Here is a 24,850-nt window from a genome sequence, read left to right as displayed (position 1 = left end):
CCCAAAACACTAATAACCTCCAATATTACAATTGTAAATCTTGTGTTTTCATATACAGACTGAACCAGAGGAGCGGCATCAAGCACTCCCAGTCTGGAGACGTTTCTCAGGCCACTCAGAGGCCCAAAGGCCGGAAGAAGCTGCAGAGAGGCCAGTCGGAGGATGTGCCATATTCCACGAGACCTCAGGTACCAAAAACACCTTCATCTGCATGTTATTTTGCTGTTTTAGTGTACGTTTAGTTGCACTGATGCCTGCGTTGTCTTTGTACGTTGTGTTTCCTTCAGGAACAGGTTGAAATGAAGCCGGTGGAGAACATTTCCGACACTGAGGGATATCCGAGCCTGGATGGCCACAGCAGAGCAGCATCTCTGCCCCGACTCAATGCTGAGTACTATGTAAGCTCTACACTACTCATCATGCAATATCTCTCTTTTTACTGCTCACATGAAGCATCTCTCCTCACCTGTGCTTTTGTGCTACAATCTTGTGATAGTAGATTCTAAAAAGCCAGAAACTGTTGATACCTTAGATGTAAAAAAGTCCAACAAAAGGCTGATCTAGAAAACACTGGACACGGCTGGAAAAGGCTAAAAGGAGCCGGTTAGTGAAAGCAGCCGAGAGCAAACCGAAGCCGAGACGCTCTCTGTCAGACCACATCAGTTCATCCTGCTGACCCCGACCTCTACAGTCTGACAGTTGTTGCTTGACAGTGGAAACCCACATTGTTTATTATGTCTATAGTTCTTCATATTTAGTTTTTTCTGGTTATACATTTGAAATGATGCAATTTCTCTTGTCATTTTGCATTTTGTATTGAAATAGAATCTGATTACAGCATGTTTAATGTTAGTGTGGTCTTTAATGAACTAATCTGATCATGTAAATACATCAGAAAGTTAATTTCTAGGAAACTCTAGTATATTGTTAAAAAATGTTTTGTATATTTGATTTACCTCATCAATACAGCAATTATAAAACTTAATTTGTTCATCTTTTTATATTTTCTACAGTATTTTTCTTCACTATACTTCATACTCACCTATAATAAGATCTCTTTTTTTGTATGCCTGCAGTAATTCTCTCATTTTTTTTTGATTTTCGCTTTTTATCAGTCATTTTTAATTACCTTCCTTATGTGAGTTGCAGTCGCTGCGTCTGGATGTCACATTAAGATGATTTTTCTGTCCATCATTTCCGTGTTTCTGGATTGTTTCCACTCGTCTGATGTTGTCTGTTTAGCTTTGCTGTTTGTCTGTCTGTGTTTTTTTTTGTCTCTCTGTGGCCCTGCTCTCTCCTACAGCACTGAACACGTGCTTTCCTTATGTTTATGTTGCTTTTTGAACTCTCACTCTCTCTCTCGCTCTTTAAAAGATCAGGCTGGAGTTATTCTGTAGTTTCTTTTTGTCAAGAAACTCAATGAAATGCCAAATCCAACAATGTCTTAGTCACATATTAGCATTTTTTACTCACATATAAACAGTTATATTTCTTATAGAAGCTAAATAATTTCATGATACAGCCGAGCATGGTAGTTTTTGTTAGCAAACATTACTCAGATAGGTGTATATAGTACATACATAGTTTTTAGGGACACTCTAAATTACATTTTTGACCCTGTTTTAAGTTTTTATCACCAACAATTAAAACATAGCAGGAGTAGATCATTAGGCCGAACCCTTAATTATGCATAACTTTTAGTTTTAAACCATTTTAAAATGGGTAAGCTGCTTTAAATTCTCCTTGCAGCATGACAAAAGAATAAGTCAAAATGAACTACAGTACAAGGCAACAAAGCAAGACTAAACTATTCAAAAGTGGTTTTAAAGTTAAGAGCTAAACAGCTAAATATGCAGGCAATGTAATTAATAAAATATAATTAAAATTTTAAAAAAAATTAAGCTAAGAGAATGCCTTTCTGTCAAAGGAGTGTGGAGATGCAACTTAACAGACCAAAAACCCTGTGAACACACATTTATAAAAGGATATAAATCACTCATATTATCTACTCAGGTCGGTTGTTATAGAGAGTGTGGGTCCAAACAGACATTTGAGAAGACAGGACTGGATTTCCCTGCATGTTTCTGCACTGATTTTTATCCTCTGCCTTATAAACCCTCCAGGTCCTGCTGCTGAGAAGCATCCCCAAGTCATGATGCTGCCGCCACCGTGCTTCGCAGTGGGGATTGTGTATTTGTGATGATGTGCAGTGTAGCGTCTAGTCCAATGGCTAAAAAGCTCAATTTTAGTGTCATCACACCAAATATTCTTCTTCCAGTTGACTTCAGAGTCTCGTATATGCCTTCTGGTGAACTCCAGTAGAGATTTATTCTGAGCTTTTTCAACAGTGTCTTTCTCTTTGTCACTTTGCCATAAAGTTCTGCCTGGTGAAGAACAGGCAGCAGTCGTATGAACAGTCTCTCCCATCCCTTCTGCTGAAGCTTGTAGCTCCTTCAGAGGAGTCATAGGTGTCTCGGTAGCTTCCCTCACTAGTCTGTTATTGTTTGGTCCCTCAGGACATTATAATCAATTTCTTAATGGACATTACTGCATCTCAAAGTGACTATTCAGTGACTTGGCAATTGTCTTGTATCCATCCCCAGACTTATGCTTTTTTAGTGACTTTTTTCATAGAGTTGCTTGGCATGTGTTTTTGTCTTCATGGTATAGTTATAGCCAGTACTACTGATTCACCAGTGACTGGATCTTCTAAATACAAGTGTCTTCATACTGCAATTACTTGAGACACATTCAAAGCACTCAGATGATCCTAACTTCTCTAGTTTTGTAACATCTAGTTCAGTGTCTTCAAAGAAGATGTATAGTTATGCAACCCCCTATCTTACACTTGATATTTTTAAAGAATTGATGTTACTATGGGCTGTACAATGGGTTGGTGGTTAGCACTGTTGCCTTGCAGCTAGAAGATCCCCGGTTCGCGTCCCCACCTTCCCGGGATCTTTCTGCTTGGAGTTTGCGTGTTCTCCTGTGCATGTGTGGGTTTTCTCCAGGTTCTCCAGACAGTCCAAAACATTCTGAAATTAATTGGTAACTCTAAATTGTCCGTAGGTGTAAATATGAGTGTGCTTGTTTGTCTCTATATGTAGCCCTGTGATAGACTGGTGACCTGTCCAGGTGTCCCCTGCCTTTGCCCTAAGGCGGGGACAGACTCCAGCCCCTCCGCAACCCTAATGACGATTAAGCATTGTGTAGATAATGGAGCGACGTTACTTTTTAGAAAAGCTATTTTCAAATTGACATGAGACAGTCTTTTTTGTAATCTCTTGCCAAAAAAACCCCAGCTTGTCCATGATTTATTCAGTGTTAAAAAGCAATAAAAGGGGAAAACTTCCAAGTATGGGGAGAATATTTTTAGGTGCTGTATAAGACTAGAATAGTCCAAATGATATGAAATTAAAACCTGTATAACTGATGATTTCTACTGGATAAAATTTAACTGAACTTAAAGAGTCTCCTGAGAAAACAAGACTGAGCTAACATGTTCAAGCTGAGGTTGTTATCAAAGTTGACACCCAGGTTTTGTTTTGTTTTAAATCCATTTTTTAAATGGGAAAAGATGAAGACTTTTTATAGTCACACAGTATTTACAGTAGCATCAAGACATTGTTGGTTTATGTCTTTTCGAGGGATTTATTGACCACAAGAACACACAGAACATCGCCAGCCTCGTCCCCTGTTGAGTCTCTCCTCCTCTGTCCTCCGTTTTCTCCTGATTTCGATGCTCACTGCTAATGTTTTGCCCACCTCCTCTTGTGTGTGCTGTCTGATAGCGGAGCCACCCTCGCCACGCCCCTGGGACCCACCTGGCAGTATGTACCACCTGTTGTGCCACCTCTTTCTCTCTCCTCTTCCCTCCTCTCGTCTTATCCCTCTTCTTCTTCTTCTCCTCTCAAGTCTGTGTGTGCCTCCATGTGCTAATATCATCACGTGTTCACGCCCGTCATGGACAAAGTGAACCTTCCACACTAGTCATTCCATTAAAATTGACGATACTTCCTGCATACCAATTTGCATTTTCCATCAAACATGCCCAGATTCCATACCTGGAGAAGTATTTCTACGCGTATCCAGGGTACTTCAAGCACTCTGTCCTGCTTTTCAGCCATTAGTTACAGCAGTACAGTACTACACTTTGGTCAAAACGTGGTTGTGTGTATGTGTGTGTTGTACTCGTAGTAGTGTGTAGTTATTTTTGTAAATTAGTGTGTGATTGTGAAAAAGGTAGAGACAGTACTGCTGCTTTTTCTGCTTTGAAATTAATCTTTTCTTTCACACTGGAAACACACCCAACCTTATCTGTCATTTCTTGTTATGTTCAGTCTTAAAATCTTATTTTTCCACAAAAAAAATGCAAAAATAAACCAAACGTGCTTCTTTCGCGTTGCTATTCCTTCCAGTGATGTGAATAGAAATATATAGAGCATATTTAAGTTGGAGTTTATCATATTATACCACTTAAAGATAAGATTTTAAGACTGCATAGTGGATAAAATGACTCGGTAATATTAATAACTTTTTGCAGTGTTGTGATATTGGTGTTTCTGACTGTAGCTACAGGCCAAACTGTGAGGTAGGAACAAGAGGAACAGCACAACCACCCCATCACTGAAAGCAGCAATCAGTGCACAAACATGCTATCTGTTAAATGCAAAACCTTAGAATTCAGGACTGTTGTTATATTTTTAGCACTAGTGGACCCCAATGGGAATTACAGATTTTGGGTCAGTATGCCTAAAAATATAGATTGTTGTATTTGAATCTCCACAAATGTTAACTACACTTAGTAACCAGCAGGTGGGGTGGTAAGTTAGCTGCTGTTTCAGTTCCCTGTCACACCAGTTTGTTGCCTAGTAGCTGTACTGGTCAGCAAGGTAAGAACCAGGTGAGTGAGTGTCACTGTCCTCAAGGCATTTATCAAAGCACTAATCCATAGAGATAAAACTAATAAATCAAAGATATCAAAGGAATACACCATTGTATACTTCTACTATAATCAGTTTGTTTTGGATTAGCAATGGATCACATGGCTACTTGTTAACATACATGTCACTAGTAGTGATAAACTAAACTAGCTGGTAAACATAATGGAGTATTTAGCTGCTATAGAACCTCATATTTCCCTCAGGAGTTGGTAGAGACCAAAAACAGCAACAAGGAGTGTCAGTCTTGGATTTAAGTTCATCAGGTGTACACAAACATGAGTAATGCTAATATCGCTCTGTTAAATGCTGAAATTAACCAGTGTTTGCTAATTAGTTTGCCATAATAACTTAAAAAGTGATGATATGTAAATGTTGCATTTACAGCTAGTTTCCACAGCCAGATGCTAGTTTTTTATTTATCTGTTGCAGCCAGCCATAGACTGTTTATAAAAGATGGATGCAGGCAACATGATGTCATCCATTTGTTTGTAGTCTACCAATTTGAAGCCTCGAGTTTGGTGTTTAGCCATAACTAGACGTAATGAGAACTCGACTTGAGGACTCTGCATAATATGACTGCAACTTGTCAGTCACAAGATAGCACTACCCCAAAGCATACCCAGCTGTATCATCTGTTTTCCTCTAAACAGGACCATAATTTACAAAACAAACATCATGTTGTATTTAAGGAGACTTGAAACTAGCAATTGAGACAATAAACTCATTTGGAAAATGTTTACTGAGGTAATGAATTAAGTGAGAAGTCGGGTCACTTTCTCCTACATTTTTATGCAATCTGACTTTTGATTTTCAATCACAAGCGTCACCCCCTGCTGGCTGTTATAAAGATTGCAAGTTTAAGGAAATTTGGCATTGACCCTTGGCTGTGTTCATCTTTTTTATACAGTCTGTGCAACCAACAAAATCAAGCAGAAAGCATAGCCAAATGTAGAAAGTAGACAGCTAACCATATCAGCGGATTAAATATGTAAATGTAGCCATATTTTGGCAAAAATGCACTACCATTCAAAAGTTTGGGGTCACCCAGACAATTTCATATTTTCCATGAAAACTCACACTTTTATTCATGTTAACATAACTGCACAAGGGTTTTCTAATCATCAATTAGTCTTTCAACACCATTAGCTAACACAATGTAGCATTAGAACACAGGAGTGATGGTTGCTGGAAATGTTCCTCTGTACCTCTATGGAGATATTCCATTAAAAATCAGCTGTTTCCAGCTAGAATAGTCATTTACCACATTAACAATGTGTAGACTGGATTTTTGATTCATTTAATGTTCATTGAAAAAAACTGCTTTTCTTTCAAAAACAAGGACATTTCTAAGCAACCCCAAACTTGAATGGTAGTGTATGTGTTTGGAACCTACTGTACACATGGCATGGAAAGACAGTAGAGGATTGGGATGCTGCTAGTCGATGCTAGTAGTATTTAGAATGCTATTTTTTGTTTATTTTTACAGTGAAATCTCCCTGAAAGAATGAATCAAGCTAAATAGAGTTGTCTTTATCTGTGAAGAAACAAGATACAGAATTTTAGGCCTAATAACTTCTGAGGCCTTCTTAGGCCTAATAACTTCTGAGTAAACATATAAGCCATATATATTACTCGATGCTAAACCAGCCTCTTGGTAAGTTAGAGAATAAAGCAGTAAAAACAGTGCCAGATGGGTGTAAATTGCCAAAACCTCAATTTGCTGAATTAGCTCTTCATAACCACTTTTCAAGCCCACTGAATATTGCTTCATGCTTACATAGAATCACAGGGTTTCAGTCGAGTATTCCTTTAAACAGAATGTTACATGTTGCCTAGCTATTTATACAGATTTATACTTGGAAGGGGCTACTTGAAAAAGAGTAAAATGCCGTAAGGCCAGTGTCACACCCCACCTCCTCTCTGTTCTCTAGCAGAGTCGTCTGCTTACAAACTCTGTGAGTTACAATCCGTAAGTATCCGAGTTCTGTCACAGATCTGTGTTCATTCTTCTCAAACTCTTCTAACATCTGTGCCTGGAGAAGAACGGGTTCAACGTTGGTCTTTAGACTAAAGTTTTCCGTCCACTGGTTGTGTCATGTGTGTGTTGTGAATATTTTCCAGTGATTTTGGGTGAAACCGCCACTTCCTGCTCTGTGCTCTGCTTCCTCATCACGCCTCTCCACATTTGTCTTCCCCTTCCAGCCGATTGTTGACCTCAGTCCTATAAAACGCTCGGCGTCCTCACTGACGCCACAGCGCCACCAACAGGAGGTCGGGCTGAATGAGTACGACCTGGAGCGGCCCGGTCAGGCCCAGTCCTCCTCGGGACCCGGACAGATCCAGGATCAGGACAGAACCCACCACCATCACCACCACCACCGCTGCCATCGACGCCGGGACAAAGACAAGAAGCAGAAGTCTCTGGATCGAGCTGCATCGGTGCAGCCGTCCAGCACTGTTGGTGAGTCAAACTAACACTGTGATTAGAAAAGATGTGGAATTGTAACAACTGATTTTGAACCGCCTTCAGCTTTCATAGTTACTGAACAGAACAGAATATTAAAACACTGGACTGTAAGGTCACCTTTAGATCATTGACTGTCTACAAAAATGGACCGAACAAAGATCTGAGTGCTAAAGTATAATCCGTTTCTGATCAAATACCAATAACAACAAGAAAACATTTTATTTTAATGTAATTATTTTTTTGTTTTAAACCAAAAAGTAGCTATTTTTTTACATTTCCTGAATGTTCCCAAATACAGATTATGGATCCTCTGTTATCTTTAAAGTAACTGGCAAAACATGACAACTATTACAGCATGAAAATACATTTTATTGGACCATAACTTGAGTGTTTGGGTCCAGTAGAAACAATGGAGCTTAGTTAGCATATCCAGAACCAGCCTGATGTGTAAAATACAGCATCTGTGGATAAGAAGGATGTTGACACAGTATGTTCTGCTTCATGTGAACAGTGGAAGGTGTGCCGGTTCTAATAGTAGCAACTGATATATCATCATTAAATATCACAAAAACAAGCTAATTTTTGGTTAATTTGAAGCTGCAGGCAACAGAAACATTCTGAGTGTCTTGTTCTGATGACAGTAACAATCTTACACGGTCTAATGTCCCTTCCTGTTCACCTCCCTTCATTGTTCAGTGGTTTTTACTTCACAAATGTTCAATGGAAATATAATAAAAAGAGCTGTTTTGTAATTTTGGTTGAAACTAAAAAATAAGAAATGGAATTACACCAAATGTAAAAGTGTTTTACACTTTCTTACATTTGATTTTTAATGATAATGGACGCTGGAAACATGGTTCATAAAAAAGACTTGTTAACTTGTTTTGTTTTTGGTATTTGATTAGAAAATGGATTACATCTTGATACCCAGACTGTCAAACTCTCAGTGAAACCACCCATAGGCTTCCTAAACACCTGTTTTGAAGCTCAGTGTGGTGGCTCCAGCCATCGCCATCTTAGCAGTAAACTGATTTATCCTAACTCTTGGCAAATCTAGAAATTAGCAAGCCGATGGAGTATGAGTAGAGCATAGGTAGACGATGGAAACATCTTTAAACCGTGGTTGTCCTACAGTAACACTCATTTGTCACTCAAAGCAGCCACAGCTTTAATTATGGACAAATTTACGCATCAATACAACTTGAACTGGTGACTCATATAAAATATTCACTGTCTGTACAGTTGTCATGAACAGGGAAATTAGCTAGATAGACCAAAACTGTTTTTATACCAGGCTGTAAATATGTGTGTTACTGCTGTAAAATTGGACGTTTAAACATGGAGGTCTATGGGGATTGGAGCCAGCCTCTAGTGGACATTCCAGGAACTGCAGTTGTTGGTATTTCTGTGTTGACTTCATTTGCTGGACCAGAAAGATGGCTGCTGATGCTCACAGTAAAAAAAAAAAAAAAAAGAAGTTAACTTGACACAGTATTTCACAAGCAATTTTGAGCTATTACTCGGTTAAAATCAAAACAGGGAAAACATATGACATTAAGTATGTTGTGAGTGACTTTTATAATTAAGCTTCTGAACCAGTTTTATTTTTTTTAACTGCTGCATGCGGTCCCACTAAATATTCATGTATAACCAAATTAATCATCAAGAATCTTTCTATGGTACTGAACCCAGTTTCAAACAAAACAAATTTACTTTTGTAAAATGAGGAAAATATTACATGAAGATCAAAAATGGCAACTGCATTTTATTTAGTTGTTGGCAGTAGAAAAGCATTGGGATATCTGATGTTTGCAGATCATGATGGAAACCCATGCAGAGTGATAATAATGGATGTAAATCCAAAGTTGTGACATGTCTCCAGGGTTGCAAATGCCAGCTAATTGGCCCAGCTGTTTGATGGATTACAATAAATATATGCTCAGACATTCATGTTGTTGGAGAAGCCCATATTTTTCATGTATCGGCTGCCAGTTGACTGACTTCCAACTCCGTCATCAGGTCACATTTTTAACTGTCCAAACTGCTGCCAAACACGTTTGTTGTGCCGCTGCTTATGGTCCAATTATGCTGCCCGACGATAAGGTCTTTAAAGTAAATGGAGGGAAATTAATGATGTCATTATCCTGTAAGTATAGCTGATTAAATTGGCTGCTGTTCAGCAAAAGACTCACCTACAACACTAATAAAACAGGCAATGTCTTAAAAAAGTCCCCTCCTAGAGTTTAAAATTAGCTCCTTTCATGAAATTTTCAATATAAGGAGCCCGTTTAAGGATGTTGAAGGATTAATTAAATGAACACAGCAGTTTTTAGTCATATAAATCAGCAGGAGAATATTCACATGAAACTTGGCATGACTTTAATGGAGCGACAGATAGGCGGCTGGTCTTTCCTCTGTCTTAACGTAGCAGCAGAAATTCTTTATAGGATTAAAGTTTCATGATCGGGTTATGTAGGTGAAGGGTTTTCTGCAGCGCTTCAACCAGGGGTTTTACATGTCAGGCTTTCCATCTCATTAGCACAGAGAGTTGTGAGAGCTTTCACAGGAAAATCTGCTTTGCCGGAGATTTCTTTTCGTCTTTTTCTTTATCGGTTGCTCCCTTTTTTTCCCTCCGATCTCAACACTCACATTCAGGGTTTTTTTCCAGAATCCAACTGGGCCTTTCGTGGATGTGACTCTCCACAACGGCAAGCATGATCGGTCCGCATACAGTGAAAGCAATGAGTCGTTGTTGCCATGTTTGACAGTAATCTATACACTTCCTTATGATTTCTGACTGTTTCTGTCTGTTGTGCTTGAGTAAATCAGACCCCTGTTTATCAAACTACACTATGACCAGTCTCATTTGTAAAATATAGCATCCAAAGCTTATATATTTTAAAATACAGCGTAGCTCCTGTATTGGTAAAATTTATCATCTAAAGCTACTATATTGGTCAAATTTAGCACCCAGAGCTGCCATGTTTGTAAAATTTAGCTTACAGAGCTACTATATTGGTAAAATTCAGCATCCAAGTCTGCCATATTTGTCAAATTTTGCATCCAAAGTTGCCATATTTGTAAAGTATTGCAACCAAAGCTGCTATATTTGTAATATTTTGCATCTAAAACTGCCATATTTTGAAAACATAGCATCTAAAACTGCCATATTTTGAAAATATAGCATCTAAAACAGCCATATTTATAAAATTTTGCATCCAACGCTGCTATATTTGTAAAATTTAGCATCCAAAATGACCATATTTGTAAAATCTAGCATCCAAAGCTCATATTTGTACAATTTAGCATCCAAATCTGCCATATTTGTAAAAAAAATTAGCATCCAAAGTTGCTATATTTGTAAAATATTGCATCCACAGCTGCGATGTTTGTAAAATTTAGCATCTAAAGCAGCCATATTTCGAAAATTTTGCATCCAAAACGGCCATATTTGTAAAATTTTGAATCCAAAACAGGCATGTTTGTAAAATTTAGCAAGCAAAGCTCATATTTATGAAGTTTGATATCCAAAACCCCCATATTTGTAAAAAATAAAAATAAAAAATTAGCATCCAAAGCTCCTATAGTTGTAAAATATAGCATCAAAAACTGCTATATTTGTGAACATTTAGCATCCAAAGCTGCTATATTTGTAAAAATTTAGCATCCAAAGCTCATATTTGTAAAATATTGTATCCAAAACTTCTAATTTTAGAAGGTTTATCATCAAAAGCTACTATATTGGTCAGATTTAGCATCCATAGCTCCAATATCCAGAAAATATAGTATCGAAAACTGCTGTATTTGTAATATTTCACATCCAAAGCTCATATAGTTATAAAATATAGCATCTAAAGCTGTTATATTTGTAATATTTATCGTCCAAAGATGGTATATTTTTAAAATACAGCGTCTAAAGCCAACAGGAGTTAGATGCTGGAAGCCAAAAATGTCACATTTAAGTTAACTGTTGTTTGATAAATGACTACAGAACAATTTCTTAATTCTTATCATTTTGGTGTCATCATTTGATATTTGTTTGGCGCTCACCAAACACATCTATTAGCTGGAAAAACCCTCACAATTATAAAAGGGAGCCAGAGCTGTCTTGTCTGTACTGTTGTTGTTGCAAAATGATAAAAAAAAAGTTCAACTTCATATTTTTCTGCTTTTGTGTCCGCTCTCACACATGTGCACTGTAAATATACACACATACATCTAAATTTCTTCTTTTCCAGCTGTGATTTTGGTCTTGTGTGTAATATTAAATCATCTCCTGTTTCTCAAGACAAAAACACGCTGTTTTTCAATATAAGAAACCCATTTTTATCTCTATTTTCTGGAACTGTCACTCCATAGTGTTTACCAGTGAGACTAATATGTGGTCAAATTACCAGAGGGAACATTTTCAGTTTCACTACCATCAGGTGTATGTATAACAGGGAGAAAAAGCTATTTATGTGCTGTTAGGATTGCATGTTAGCATTTGCTAAAAGCTTTGGATTATGCAGGAAAGTCTGAAGAATGTTTAAGGCAAACAGTAATCTTGAAATAGCTTGAATTGAAGAGAAGCCAAATGCATAAAACAGTGTCACCTCCATAAAAAAATAATCTTTTAAGTGTGTTTTATTGTGATATTATTTATGTAGAGTTCAAACGAGGAACCAGCGTGGATCTTTGGGCGTTTAGAGACCATCAGTTCAGGTTGTCTGTGTTCAATGAGATAAATGTGACTTAAACTGGTCCTGCTCAGGTATATTACGATGTATTTAATATTCTGCAGTGCACCTTCCAACGCCTCTCAGTACACTGTAGTCGCATCCACACTCGCACTACTGATGCAGCTTATTACTACACTTCATGTGCATTACTGCTTTTTTTAAATACACCTTCTTTTGCAAGCATTTTGCATGTTTGTAGCCATTTTTGTTAGAGGTTATAACAGATATCTCCTTTTTTCAGGGTTGCATACAGTTGTTCGCTGGGGTCATTTTTGGTGCATTCATGGATGTTCCAACACCTCAGATTAGCTTTTATGTCACAAAATGACAAAAACTACACCATATATCATTTGCACGTTGTCCATTTGATTTGAATTTTCTCTGCTTTTAGATTTATTTGCAACTTTTCTTGCGCTGGTCCTTAAATTTTCAATATTCTATGGACGTACCACCAAGAAAGACCTTCAGAAAGTCTTCCAAAGTCACGAGAACATAAATTTAACCACAAAATATTACATATAATAAAGCAGCAATGTTCTGTAGTAAAATAAATTGGAATCAGTCGCTGCCTAACAGGCAGAAATTTAGCCTGCGGTGTCGCATGCTTTGGGAAATGACTTACAAGTTTCTGTAGTTTGTATAAATCACCATTAAAAAATCTGTTCCAAATCGTGCGAAACCACAGGTGCAACGCTTCATGCAAAGGCTCATTAATATAATATTACGGGTTCAAAGATTTCAGCGTAGAAGGCCACGGTCTTTGTTTGCCGTCAGGGTCGTCTGTTGGAGCGATCAGAGCTTCGAGCTGCTCCCTGGGTGTTTTCTGTGTCAACACTGGAGGGCAGCAGCTGGGCTTTATTGCCGAGATAAAAGGCCACAGCGGACAGGTCCAGCATCTGGATTTATAGCAGCGTCCTGGTGATTCAGCAGAACATCGGCAGAGTCTCTACGTCTATTAAATGTAGGGAAACAGCAGGAGAGAGAATGGAGGTTTCAGGCCTCAGAGCTTGTCGTTCGAAAGGCAGATCTGACACATCAGATTAGGATGAAAAGGCTTCTGTGTTTCTGTCATCATGGTTTTAATCTCAAAACGGGAATTATTCCAGCGCTGAAGGAAGTAATTCCACTGCAGGGCTTCAACTTATGCAGCTAGAGTCTAGAAAGAGACATTTACACACATGAGTCATTTGACTTTAATTTACAGAAACATGCGAAAACATTGATCACAATGTCACCTAAATTAGATCACTTATCCAAAATCAATCACTCCAGTATAAGAATTCAAATCAGTTTTATTGCCAACGTTAGGTTGCACATACAAGGAATTGTTCTTATTGTAGCGGAGCAACAATCATGACATAGAAAATCAGAGAAAAACAAGTATAGAAAACTAATAACGCAATATATAAACAACATTAGAGCCAATTCTGTCGTAAGAACTAAATAAAACAAGATGTTTGAATATTAAAAGACCTGTTGGGTTAAAAAAAATTATGTACAAAATATGGCCAAGAATGTGCAAATAGTATCTACAGGGTGGGCCATAAGTTTCCATACATAGGAAAAACAAACGTTTTATGTTGGACAACTGTTTTTATTTATATAATGTGCTCTATATGATTACCATTATTTCGAAAATACATGTTAAGACATGTTTTCCACTGTTGATGAACTTGCATTAGCACAGTTGAAGTTATGCTTGTAATCGCTTGGAGAAGATTTATGTCTCGTATCGTCACCTGATACACCGTGGCCTTCAAGTGCCTCCAAAGATAGTGTCAAGTGCATCTTCTAGGGTATCTGAAGCATAAAAAAAATATACATTATACATTTTCCTATGTATGGAAACTTGTGGCCCACCCTGTATAATGCATGAGTGTAATAATAAAGAATACAGATATTATTTAATAAGACAAGCTATGTTGAGTTTTACATTAATGTGTAGTGACTGTAGGTGGGATAGACTTTGTGAGTGTTGAAGAGAACAGCTGCCACATAATGAGACAAGAAAAGCACTCGGAGATCGCAGTACTCTGCCAAGGCTGCTCAGTCGTATCGTTCCAGTGGTTGAAATCTTGAAAAAAATCATGGCAGAAATCACGGCACCATAGAACATGTCCATTTAATATAGATGTACTCACAAACAAAATGACCTTGCACTGAGCACAGGCGTGTGTTATGCATGTGTATGTTACGTACGGATACTGAATCATGTGACCTAAATATGTAGCGGGAGGCGGGAATTGATGGGACTCAGAAACACCCCCACAATTTAATCAGTTGTTCTTGTATCATTTCTGATGGATAAGTCCTGAAAAGTCCACAGTGGTGGATTTGTAGTAGGATCACAATCATGTGATCATCAGCAGGCAGCTGACGTAGTGTTCACTTGTTGTCATGGTTACGGTGACGCCGTGCCGCTATCTCACAATACAGAAATCTTTAACAAATCCATGGATCCAGACTATAAGCTGCATCACTGCCAAAATCTAATCACTTGGTCCTTGTGTCATTTCTGACCTTCCCTGAAAATTTCATCCAAATTCGTTAGTCCGTTTTTGAGTAATGTTGCTAACAGACAGACAGACAAACGTACGCTGATTTGTCACATAACTCTGCCATTCTTTGATGGAGTAGAATTAATGTGCAAACTTAGTTTAGACGCAATGTGAAGTGATTTTTTTGCGTCACTTTGAACTCTTCGATGAGCTTTCAGTCCTCTTTGCTCTTAAATCAGTACGACTGTTTATTCCTGTGAAGGCGGTTAGTGAATATGCAGAAAATCTTTAACTAGGAGGACAAATAACTAGAGACAGAAACACTTAAAACTAAATTAACGACAAACTATAAGCTAAAGACTGAGTGTTGAACACAGTGGACACTTGTCGGTGGTTCTGGACTCCTACTTGTAGTTGGTAGATCAGGTGTAAAAATCAACTATAGGTTCTGGTTCTGGCTGCAGAGTCAATGTTTACAGATTGATATGATGACTAGTTTTGGTTCTGGTTCTTGTGGTTCTTCTGAATCTTTATCAGAATATGCTTGCTTGAACTTATCTGGCCACAAGGCGTCTCACTTTTGCATTCGCAAGGTCTATAGTCGATCCAGTTTTCTGGCATTTTTGGTGAAAGTTTCACAAAATAGGGGTAATGTGCAGTTCATTATGTGTCATGCATCAATGACTAAATTTATTTGCTTACATATTTGCACTAAATCTGTATTCATGGTCTATATACATGTTGGTTTGTATTGTGTGTAACTGAGAATGTTAATCCAAACTGGTTTATTATTTGCTCTTTATTCAGGAGAACACAGTCTTGGCTCCATTTTATTCTTAAGTTTAGTGAAGTCAAGACAAACCACTGGTGTTTACAGAGCTAATTTCAAACAACAGCCATTGCGCCAAAGTGCTTTCCATTAAAAAGGAAAATGACTGACATTGCAAATTATCCCACCAAAAGTATAAGTTTACCAAAGTAATGTACATAGTAATGAGTTAAATCTTACAAAAATGATATAAAACGCTACTTTATCCAAGTACAATACATAATAAGGCTCAGACCGTACAGTATTATTAATTTTGAAGATTAACCTACTTAATTTAATATTAAAGCTAAGACCCTTTAGTGTTATTAATTAGTGAGATTAACCTGAATAATTTTGAATTTGTTTTGACCCAATAAAAGTGAAATCCCAACAAATCCAAGATCCAAGGATGTCCTGAATTCCCTCTGAACACGCTTTTTAAAAAGTTTGATTTCACGTGAATTGTATTTTGTCATTGTTTTACTTTAAATTGATGTAGATAGATGCTGTAGTCCGACTCTACAAGGAACACTATGTGCACTACGTGGTGCAGTTAACTGTCCAGTCATGCTCTGTGGCATGTATGAAAATGCTGAGGAACAGTTGATTCTCATTTAGTATCAAGATGCCAAGAGGAAAAAAGATCTAAGCAGAGTTGAATTATTGGGCCACAGTCAGTCACAAACTGCAGGAATAGTGACTAAACTGACATCTGCATTTAATCTGTGGGAAGTACATCAGTAACTTTAGTCAGAAACTGTGGTTTGATAGTTAACGCTTGATACATTTGTGCCATATGTACAGAAAAACACATCAACACTTCCTCAGGTGACTGAAAAAGTAGGAACAGTCTGTATAAAAGAGATATTTTATAGTCTTGTTGCAGTGCATAAATCCTCCATTACAAAGATGAATGCACATTTGAGAGTCCAGTGGTGCAGAAACCAAGCTCTGGTCTATACATGTGGAAAAAGGGTGATATGATTGGATGAGTCATTCTCCATGAGAACAGTGCAGACCTGAAAGCTTGACCTCAACATAGAGGGGATCTAGTGGTTCTTTTATGCTGTTGCAGGCATTTTATTGTGACGGTTATCAAGAGGTCAGTAGGACAACGGATTCCTGGTGGTTAGATAAGAAAAAAATGATGTGAATCATATGTTTGAAGTGTGAATGAATGAGAAAAGGCCAAAAGGTGTCAACTGGAGTTCTATTTTTACATCTTGTGTTGTTCACATCCATTTTTCTAAACATAACTGCACAAAGGTTTTCTAATCATCAATTAGCCTTTCAGCACCATTAGCTAACACAATGTAGCATTAGAACACAGGAGTGATGGTTGCTGGAAATGTTCCTCTGTACCCCTATGGAGATATTCCATTAAAAATCAGCTGTTTCCAGCTACAATAGTCATTTACCACATTAACAATGTCTAGACTGAATTTATGATTCATTTAATGTTATCTTCATTGAAAAAAACTGCTTTTTTTTCCAAAGAAAGGACATTTGTAAGTGACCCCAAACTTTTGAACAGTACTGTATATGGTATCGCCTAATTCTTGAATGGATGCACACACAGAAAATAGAAACCCACTTGTACAAACGTTGCTCCATTAGGTCACCAGTGGTCAAAAAGTCCACAATGTACTCTTAAATTATGTTGTAGAATTTGCAGTTCAGATGCAAGTTCTTATCTCACACTCTTCAAATGTGTGTCGATTTTACTGTACAATGGAATTTTAAAAACTTGAGGAAATATCCCTACCTTCATCCATGGATTTTCCCTTAATAGTGAGTCCACCGAGCTTAAAAAATGGTTAAACGCCACGGCGGTGTAGCTTGTTTTGGTAGTTTTCTCTATTTTGTGTGGATAAACAGAGCAACAACTCTTGCAACAGATTAAGGAGACTTGCATTATTTCATATACAGTCATGGCCGAAATTATTGGCACCCCTGGAGTTTTTCCAGAGAATACACCATTTCTCCCAGAAATTGTTGCAATTACAAATGTTTTTGGTATACACGTGTTTATTTCCTTGATGTGCATTGGAAAAACACAAGACGGCAGAAGAAAAAAGCCAAAATTGACCTAATTTTACACAAAACTAAAAAAAAATGGGCCTTGACTGTATGAGTGTTTATTTTTTCACAGATTCAAAAAGGGGTAAAGATGATAAAAGTGAAATCTCAACCCTATTCTGTATCTTCTACCCGCTCTTTCTCATTTAATTTGATGGTACTGTCTTCCAGGTTCTTTTACCGACCCCTCGGCCGAAGGTTTGTCCAGAGAACGAGCGAGGGAGCGGGATCGCAGCCGGCCTCACGAGAGGAGGCACCACTCCTCAGCAGGGGAGAAGCAGCGATATTATTCCTGCGAGCGTTACGGCAGCAGGGAGCAGTGCCACGCCAAGTCAGCCGGTCCCAGTCGATCCACATCTCCGGGTGAAGGACAGGACTCTGGTTTCCTTAAACAGGTCAGTCACCTGAAGCCACGGGGCTTCACAGCTGAGCGGTTCAAACTGTGACGTGTTTGTTCTCGCAATGTACTCCCACATGTTGCATTTTATATGATACACGGTTTCAAACTTAGATTTTGGGGTTACTAGGTGATCAGTGTGGGGATTGTTGCCCTTTGTGTTCATAATACCCAATTTGGGAACAGTGCAGCAAAACAAATATCCCAAATCTCAGCTAAGGAGTGGAAAGTTCCTGAGTCATGAGTCAGTCACAAGCTCTCAGTCCAACTGATCATGTGTTTCACCTCTGAAGAGTAGACTGAAGGCCCCGAAGCAAGAAGGATGTGAAGCTGTCGGCAGGAAAGGTTTAACAGAACATCAGTAGAAAGGTGGCAAATGTCTTCAGATTTCTTTTAAAGCCACAAAGTTTCTATGCATAAGATTTTATTCATGTTTCTGCTTTCTACTAATTTTACTCTATAATTATAGTGCATTTGGAAAATGTTCAGGCCCTGTCAAGTTTTTCCACATTTTTACATTTGAAATTCATCAAAAATTTGACTGAATTTATGTTTTTCTCATCAATCTAAACACAATACTCTACAAACACATAGTATTAACTAGTTTTGGGGATGTGTTGTGAATTTTAATATAAAAGTCTGACATATCCCAGTTACATCAGCACATAAGATCCATCACTTTGTACTTAAAGCTCATGTGGCAGCGGTGGCAGCCTCATATCTTCCGAGCACACCTTTCTTTGTTGTTCCCATTTTTCTTGGCAGAATCATTGAAGTGCAGTCGGGTCGGATTGAAGGCGTGGGCACACAGCTATTTTCAGGACTCTCCAGAGATGCAATGTTAGGTTCAGGTCCAGCCTCTTTCACAGAGTTTTCCTAAAACACTCTTATTTTTTCTAGGGGATATGCTTTGGATCGTTGTCTTCAAATGTAAATCTTATCGCCAGATGGAGATCCTGCGCTGTCTAGAGAAGGTTTTCATGCAGGATTGTTCTATATTTTTCTGCATCCATCTTTCCCTCTAGCCTGACTAGTCTCCCACAGCATGATGGTGCCACCACCATGCTTGACTGTAGGGCTTATAAAAATGGGGCGATTCACTCCTGGTTGCTTCCACATATCATTCCGAATTGTAGAAATAGTTGAATATTCATTTCATGAGACCAGATGAGTTTCCCTCTCATGGTTTGGGAGTCATTGAGGCATTTTTGGCAATCTCCCAGCAGGCTGTCATGTGCCTTTAGTAAGGTGAAGCTTCCATGTGACCACTGTACCATAAAAGCCTGATTGGTGCTGCACCAATGGTTGTCTTTCTGTAAGTTTCTTCCACCTGCATAAAGGAACTCATTCATAGTGACTGTTTGGTTCTTAGTTACCTGTCTGACTGAAGCCGTATGTCCCTGATTACTCAGTTTGGCTGAGTGATCAGATCTAGGAAGACTGTTAGTGGTTCCAAATAGCTTCCATTTGTAAACGATGGAGTCTCAGACGACTTTGATTGACCATGATCAGAATTTTTTGTATCCTTCCACAGACCTGAGCATTTAGACCATCATCTGTCCATTTTTTTTTGACAAACTCATAGTTTGTTTTTCACTGAAATAAGACAAGTGTGTACCTTTCCTAATTCTGTCCATTGAGTTAAATGGACTCCAGTGAAGTTGGGGAAGCATCTCAAGAAACACTGATAGCAGTAGGCCACTCCAGAGCTTAAAGAGTCTGGATACTTATGTAAATGACATATTCCATTCTTTTGTGTTTATGGTGCAGTGTGGGTAATCATTCTCAGTCTGTTTATAAATGCAGGGTGGGCCAACAGTTTCAAAGGGAGGAACTCACATGCACTAACATGCTGTAGTGTGTACATAAAACTTGACCTGCTGTGGCTGAGGTCATTTCTTCTTTACATGAAAAGTAGTAGTTTACTCAGATTTTTCTGCTTTATTTATGTTTAGAACTTAATCTTTAAGTCTCAATACATGGTCTTGCTGCCAACTCATTTACTGTGTATGTTATTTGCTTCCTCAGCATGGTAGCAGTGTGGTCAAAGCTGGCCCCGTGACGCTCCCCTCTGGTTCAAGCACACCGGGCCGCAGTCGCCGGCAGCTTCCACAGACGCCCCTCACCCCTCGTCCTGCTGTGGCCTACAAGACCTCCAACTCCTCGCCTCTGCCGCCCAGCACCGGCGCCGCTACGTCAGGACACCAGACTCGCTTCAGCCGTGGCCTTTCAGAGCACGATCGCTTATTCGGGGCCCAAGAAGAGTCCCCGATTCCAGTCACCCGCATCGGTTCGGACCCTAATTTAAACCGTCAGCAGCTGGACTCCTCTCAGCAGGTTCTGCTCGAAGAGACGGAGGACTTCCAGGACGCCATGAGCAGCCATGGAGGGGGACACTCTGCCAGAACTGGCGCCTCCACCACAACTTCGGTTTCGCACGGAACTGCCGCCGCGACTGTGACGGCGCCGGCCGTGCAGGGCCGAGCAGGGGGGGTGCCGAACGGGTACCACTTCACCCTCGGGGTCAACTCTGCATCGGGGCCTGGGAACAGAGGGTGTCTCAGGGAGAGGGAGGAAGATGACTGGTGCTAACATGGCGGGAAACTTTGGAAAGAGTTTGCTGTTAGCTAGAAAGGAGCAGCGAGTAAGTGCTGCTCAGCGCTCGTGTCGAGTCCGTTGAGCCGCTGCAGTCGGAGGCCGGTCGGCTTGAAAACATGCTGAGGGTACAAAGTCAGTGGGAAGTGCTGTAAAAGGGGGATCAGAAATCATTCCAGCTTTGTAGTGTTACTCTCTTTTTAATACAACAACCTCTTTAAGGAATATAAACTTTTTCTACCCCCTTTACTTGCACTGAAATTATAGCACATGTCAAGACCCTTAAGTATTTTTGCCTTGGCCAGTGAATTCAGTGGAGCAGAAGACAAAAGCCAAAATCTCCTCATTCTTTGGGTGAAACTATGAACTTTGTTTCACGCTGATCAGAATGCCTCATTGAGTTTTTATTACCGTATGTCTCATTTTGTTTCCGTTTCACCCTCCAAGTTATCTTCCTCTCCTTTGATTTTTTACTACGACAGGGTTATCGTCGAATTTTGACCCGAGCGGATTAGAGAAACTTTTTTTTATTCTGGTCTAAAAATTCTGCCATATACCTACTGAACACAGAAAGTCATCAGACGTGGGTCAGAATTGCTCTAAAGCCGAGTTTTCACGATCACGTTTTTGTAAATTGTACCAGGTGTAAATTTTTTGAGTGCACGTAGGGAATAGGACAACTCTTTTTCTGACATTAAGTGGCTAAAATACCAAGTGCCTCGTTTTCCACGATGTGTTAAGATGCAGCCTGGCTTGGAGCTGAATATACAGGATCTAAGTGTGTACTCAGCTGACAAGATGTGGACAGAACAAACTGGTAGAAAGGACAGAATGCAAAAATAGTCTTTTTTTGTACTGAATCTTGTGGTAGGTAAGTCAGAATTAGAGATCCAAAGTAAGCAATGTAGTGCATGCCAGGGTTGTCAAAAAAAAAAAAAAAAAAATAGTGTCTGTACTTTTGCTTAAGGGTGTGTGGTTAAGCCTTTGCCTTTCTCTTTCAAATATACTGCCAGCCAGTTGGTAGAAAACAGTCTCTGGATGGGGAAAAGTGCCATTTTTTTGATTAATAATCGACAAAAAAGTTCAGAAACACCTGCCTCGTCACGGTATTTATCTCATCTCGGCCATATTTACCCAGATTTCAAGGGTTTCCTTTTCTTCCCGTCTGTTTCCTCTGAGAGCAGTATTGTGTGAGGGTTTGTAGGTGAGGTTACCTGTGTGCAGTTTCACGGGTACAATAAGGAGTTGTGTTGTTGCTGCTGACTGTTGACTAAAAGTAGGGCTATGCAACAAGACGACACTTCATCTTGCCCTGTAGCTTTACCCTCTGGAATCTCCAGGTTCAGGCTTTAGTGTGACTGCGACCAAATTTTACATTTTACGTGTGAAGAGCTGTAAATTCTAAATGTATTATACGATGTACAGTTAACCGACAACACACGCTGAGGCACAAATGGTGTGAATCGCAGGGCATTTTTGAGGTTGGCAAGTTGACTGCATGACGCCTACTCAGATAGAACCACCCAGAATATAAAACTGTGTTCTTTCCACATTTGGGTCAAGTTGTATTTTTAAATAATTTTAGTGGGTTTGAAACTTGCCGGGAGAACCACATTTTTCACATTAATGTCTGTGCTCACCAAGCGTTTTTGTGTCACCATTGGAGTTCTGGAGAGGATTACATCTAGAGAGAGACTTGAAGCTCTAAATTTCATCCGTTACCAACCATTATACAACACTTTTGCTACACTCTGACTCTTTACCTCGTTTCACAGGACTGGACGTAACTTGTTAAAGGATAAGGCTGGCAATATTCTCTGTTTTTGTTTTAAACTGACTCCTGCACACTTAGGAGCCAAAGTTAACGAGTGTACCTTCGACGTTCGACGTCACAAAAACGTAGTGAAGAGATGTCGTGTCTTCTGGTGGGTTTCCCAACATGTGCAAGCAACCACTGTAGATCTAGCACTGAAATGTCACAAATAAATGTATTCTTGCAGGTTAGACAGGGTCTAAAACCTTTGATCCATTTGTCCCTGCCTGGTGCACCTTTCTAATGAAACTGGTTGTAGATTTTAGTCTAAAGCTTGTTTGTTCTAATGATTTAAATCTTTATATAAGTCTTTAAAAAAAAAAAAAAACTCAAAAATTTGTGAAAAGAGCTGGTTGCTGGGGTTTTTCAGAAATATTCTCAGCTAAGAAAGCAGTAAATCGTGCATTTGTTGGTTTCTACCTGTAGATTGATGCACATTTAATGTGTTTTTATGGCAGCATGAAGACGTGCTTTCACCGAAATGCACTTATGTTCAGGAAGGAACTTGTCTCCTGTTCATCAGTTCCTACTTAAGATAAAAAAAAGTCTTTAAAACTAGTCTCAAAAACATGTTTCTATTGATGCACAATGGACGATATTTGCCTATATTGGATTTTCCAATATTTTCCAGCTCATTGTGGTAGATTGCAGAAGACAGTACTGATATATGTGCGTATTTTTCCCACCAAATCTAGAAGTCTCTCCTGTAGTGGACTTAACATATTGAGAGACCCACTCTTCCACATATTTTACATGTATTACATAAAGTGTAATGCTTTTCAAAAGTGCACATTTACCAGACAAAATAACTTCAACTTACAACTGACTTTGATTTATGCAACGTTTTCAAATCGAACTGTGAACTTTAAGGCCAATGCGGATATTTTAAAGCATTTTATGGGGCGACAACAAAGATGATACTGGTATCATTTCCTAAAATGGCTGAAGAACTGTTGTTTTCCCAAACGCAACTCAAACAGGACGAAATAGTGGATTATGCAGAACTGATCTGGCTAAACGTGTAATTCATGGCATTAAAAATCAGTTAATTGTGGATTCAGTTCTTATTTTTGTGTTTAAAAAATACAAAAAAATGAGAAATTGCTGACCTTATCCTTTGAGCTACATAGATAAATGTGTTAAAAAGACATTTCTTAATAAATAACTGTACATCAGACTGTTACAAGTAATGATTATGGTCCTGATTGTCAGAGTTGGTTCACAAAACATCTCAAAATCCTTCAGATTTAATTGGAACAAGTTAATATTCTCAGATATTTAGCATTTTTGTTTAATTTTTACCAGTAGAAATACAGACCTTGGTGCTCATTTTATCATCCTGGCAAGTTTATGAACACGTAAATTATTTGCAAATACTTCTATCCAAATCTGATTTTGTCCCACTATACTAGTAGATTTCATTTTATTCATCTCTAAGTGTGCAATCTATTGATGGATCTAAGTGGAGACAGTTTAGACTTGAAGGGTCTAAATGTTTGTGTGGTTGTTGTTTGTACCAACAGGTTGCCTGTTGTCTCATTGTAAGTTGCCATATTGGAACAGAAGTTTATGTTCATCTATGGTAGATTTTATAAAAAGATAAAGATCCTACATTTCCTCCACTGAGCCCCACATGAACCGGGTGCCAAGTTTTTCCTCTTTTCTATGGCTGCCCTCCTCTGGACATGTCCTGTTTGCATGTTCTGAAAAAGAAACTGTGCATGTGCGAAAAAACACAAAGAGAAAAAAAAACTAATAATAATAGTGGTATTGTTTGGCTTCATTGAGTCCATGATTTGTACAATTTGTATTTTCTGATTAATCTCAACACACACAAATGTATTGGTTTCAGGTAAAAGAAAAAATGAAAATAAAAACAAGCTTGAAAAACATTTTCTTCTCACAGAACCACCAAAGTGGAACCGAGGCTCTTTGTCAGAAAAGAGGTTCTGGAGTGGCTGAATCCTTCGCTGCCTGATCTGTTACTTGACTGTCTCCTGCAGTCATTTCGACTGAACCTATAGATTTTGTATGAATATAAGTCCTTGAATAAAGAGGTATGATTATGAAATTGCAGCGTGTAGATGTGTGAATGTTGTGTTGAATTGTCTCGTGGTTGGACAACATTTTACTGGACCTGAACCCAGGATAGAATCTGATGCTCCATATTTACTATTGAGAGTTATTTGTCTGTTTTAACCCTCTTTTGGTGGGCAAAAAACAGTATTTCAGCAGTTTTTTGGTGGAAAATGGATGGAAAAACACCTTCAGTAGTGTTTTTATCACTATTTAAGCATTTTTTTCCATCCATTTCCTCATGGAAAATGGTGGAAAAACAGTTTGAATAGTGTTTTTGTCAAAGATAAAGAAGGTAAATATTCAGTGAGAGTTACATTAGACTTGAGTCTGAAATAAAGTAACTTTAATATCAATCTAATGCATATAGATGTATATTTTTTTTCTGGTTTATTGTTAACTAATTCAGGAAATAGTGTTGCCTGACGAAGTTTCATGCACTTTTTCCACAAA

At 38.6% G+C, this 24,850-nt stretch overlaps 1 protein-coding gene across 8 annotated transcripts in view; it reads left to right on the top strand.

Moving 5' to 3' along the window:
• The window catches only part of cacna1bb (calcium channel, voltage-dependent, N type, alpha 1B subunit, b), a 261,236-nt gene extending 236,844 nt beyond the window's left edge, over window positions 1-24,392 (top strand). For all 8 annotated transcript variants that reach the window (XM_055019128.1, XM_055019127.1, XM_055019126.1 and 5 more), the window contains 6 exons: window positions 59-188; window positions 288-398; window positions 3,792-3,830; window positions 7,146-7,404; window positions 17,688-17,911; window positions 19,942-24,392. In XM_055019128.1, the coding sequence (XP_054875103.1) occupies window positions 59-188; window positions 288-398; window positions 3,792-3,830; window positions 7,146-7,404; window positions 17,688-17,911; window positions 19,942-20,505 (1,327 nt within the window). In that variant the 3' untranslated portion in view covers window positions 20,506-24,392. The remainder of the gene's footprint in view (window positions 1-58; window positions 189-287; window positions 399-3,791; window positions 3,831-7,145; window positions 7,405-17,687; window positions 17,912-19,941) is intronic.
• The last annotated feature ends 458 nt before the right edge of the window (window positions 24,393-24,850 follow it).

The sequence above is a fragment of the Amphiprion ocellaris genome, chromosome 17, assembly GCF_022539595.1.
Source record: "Amphiprion ocellaris isolate individual 3 ecotype Okinawa chromosome 17, ASM2253959v1, whole genome shotgun sequence".
NCBI lineage: Eukaryota > Metazoa > Chordata > Actinopteri > Pomacentridae > Amphiprion > Amphiprion ocellaris.
This window is presented reverse-complemented; position numbering and strand designations above follow the sequence as displayed.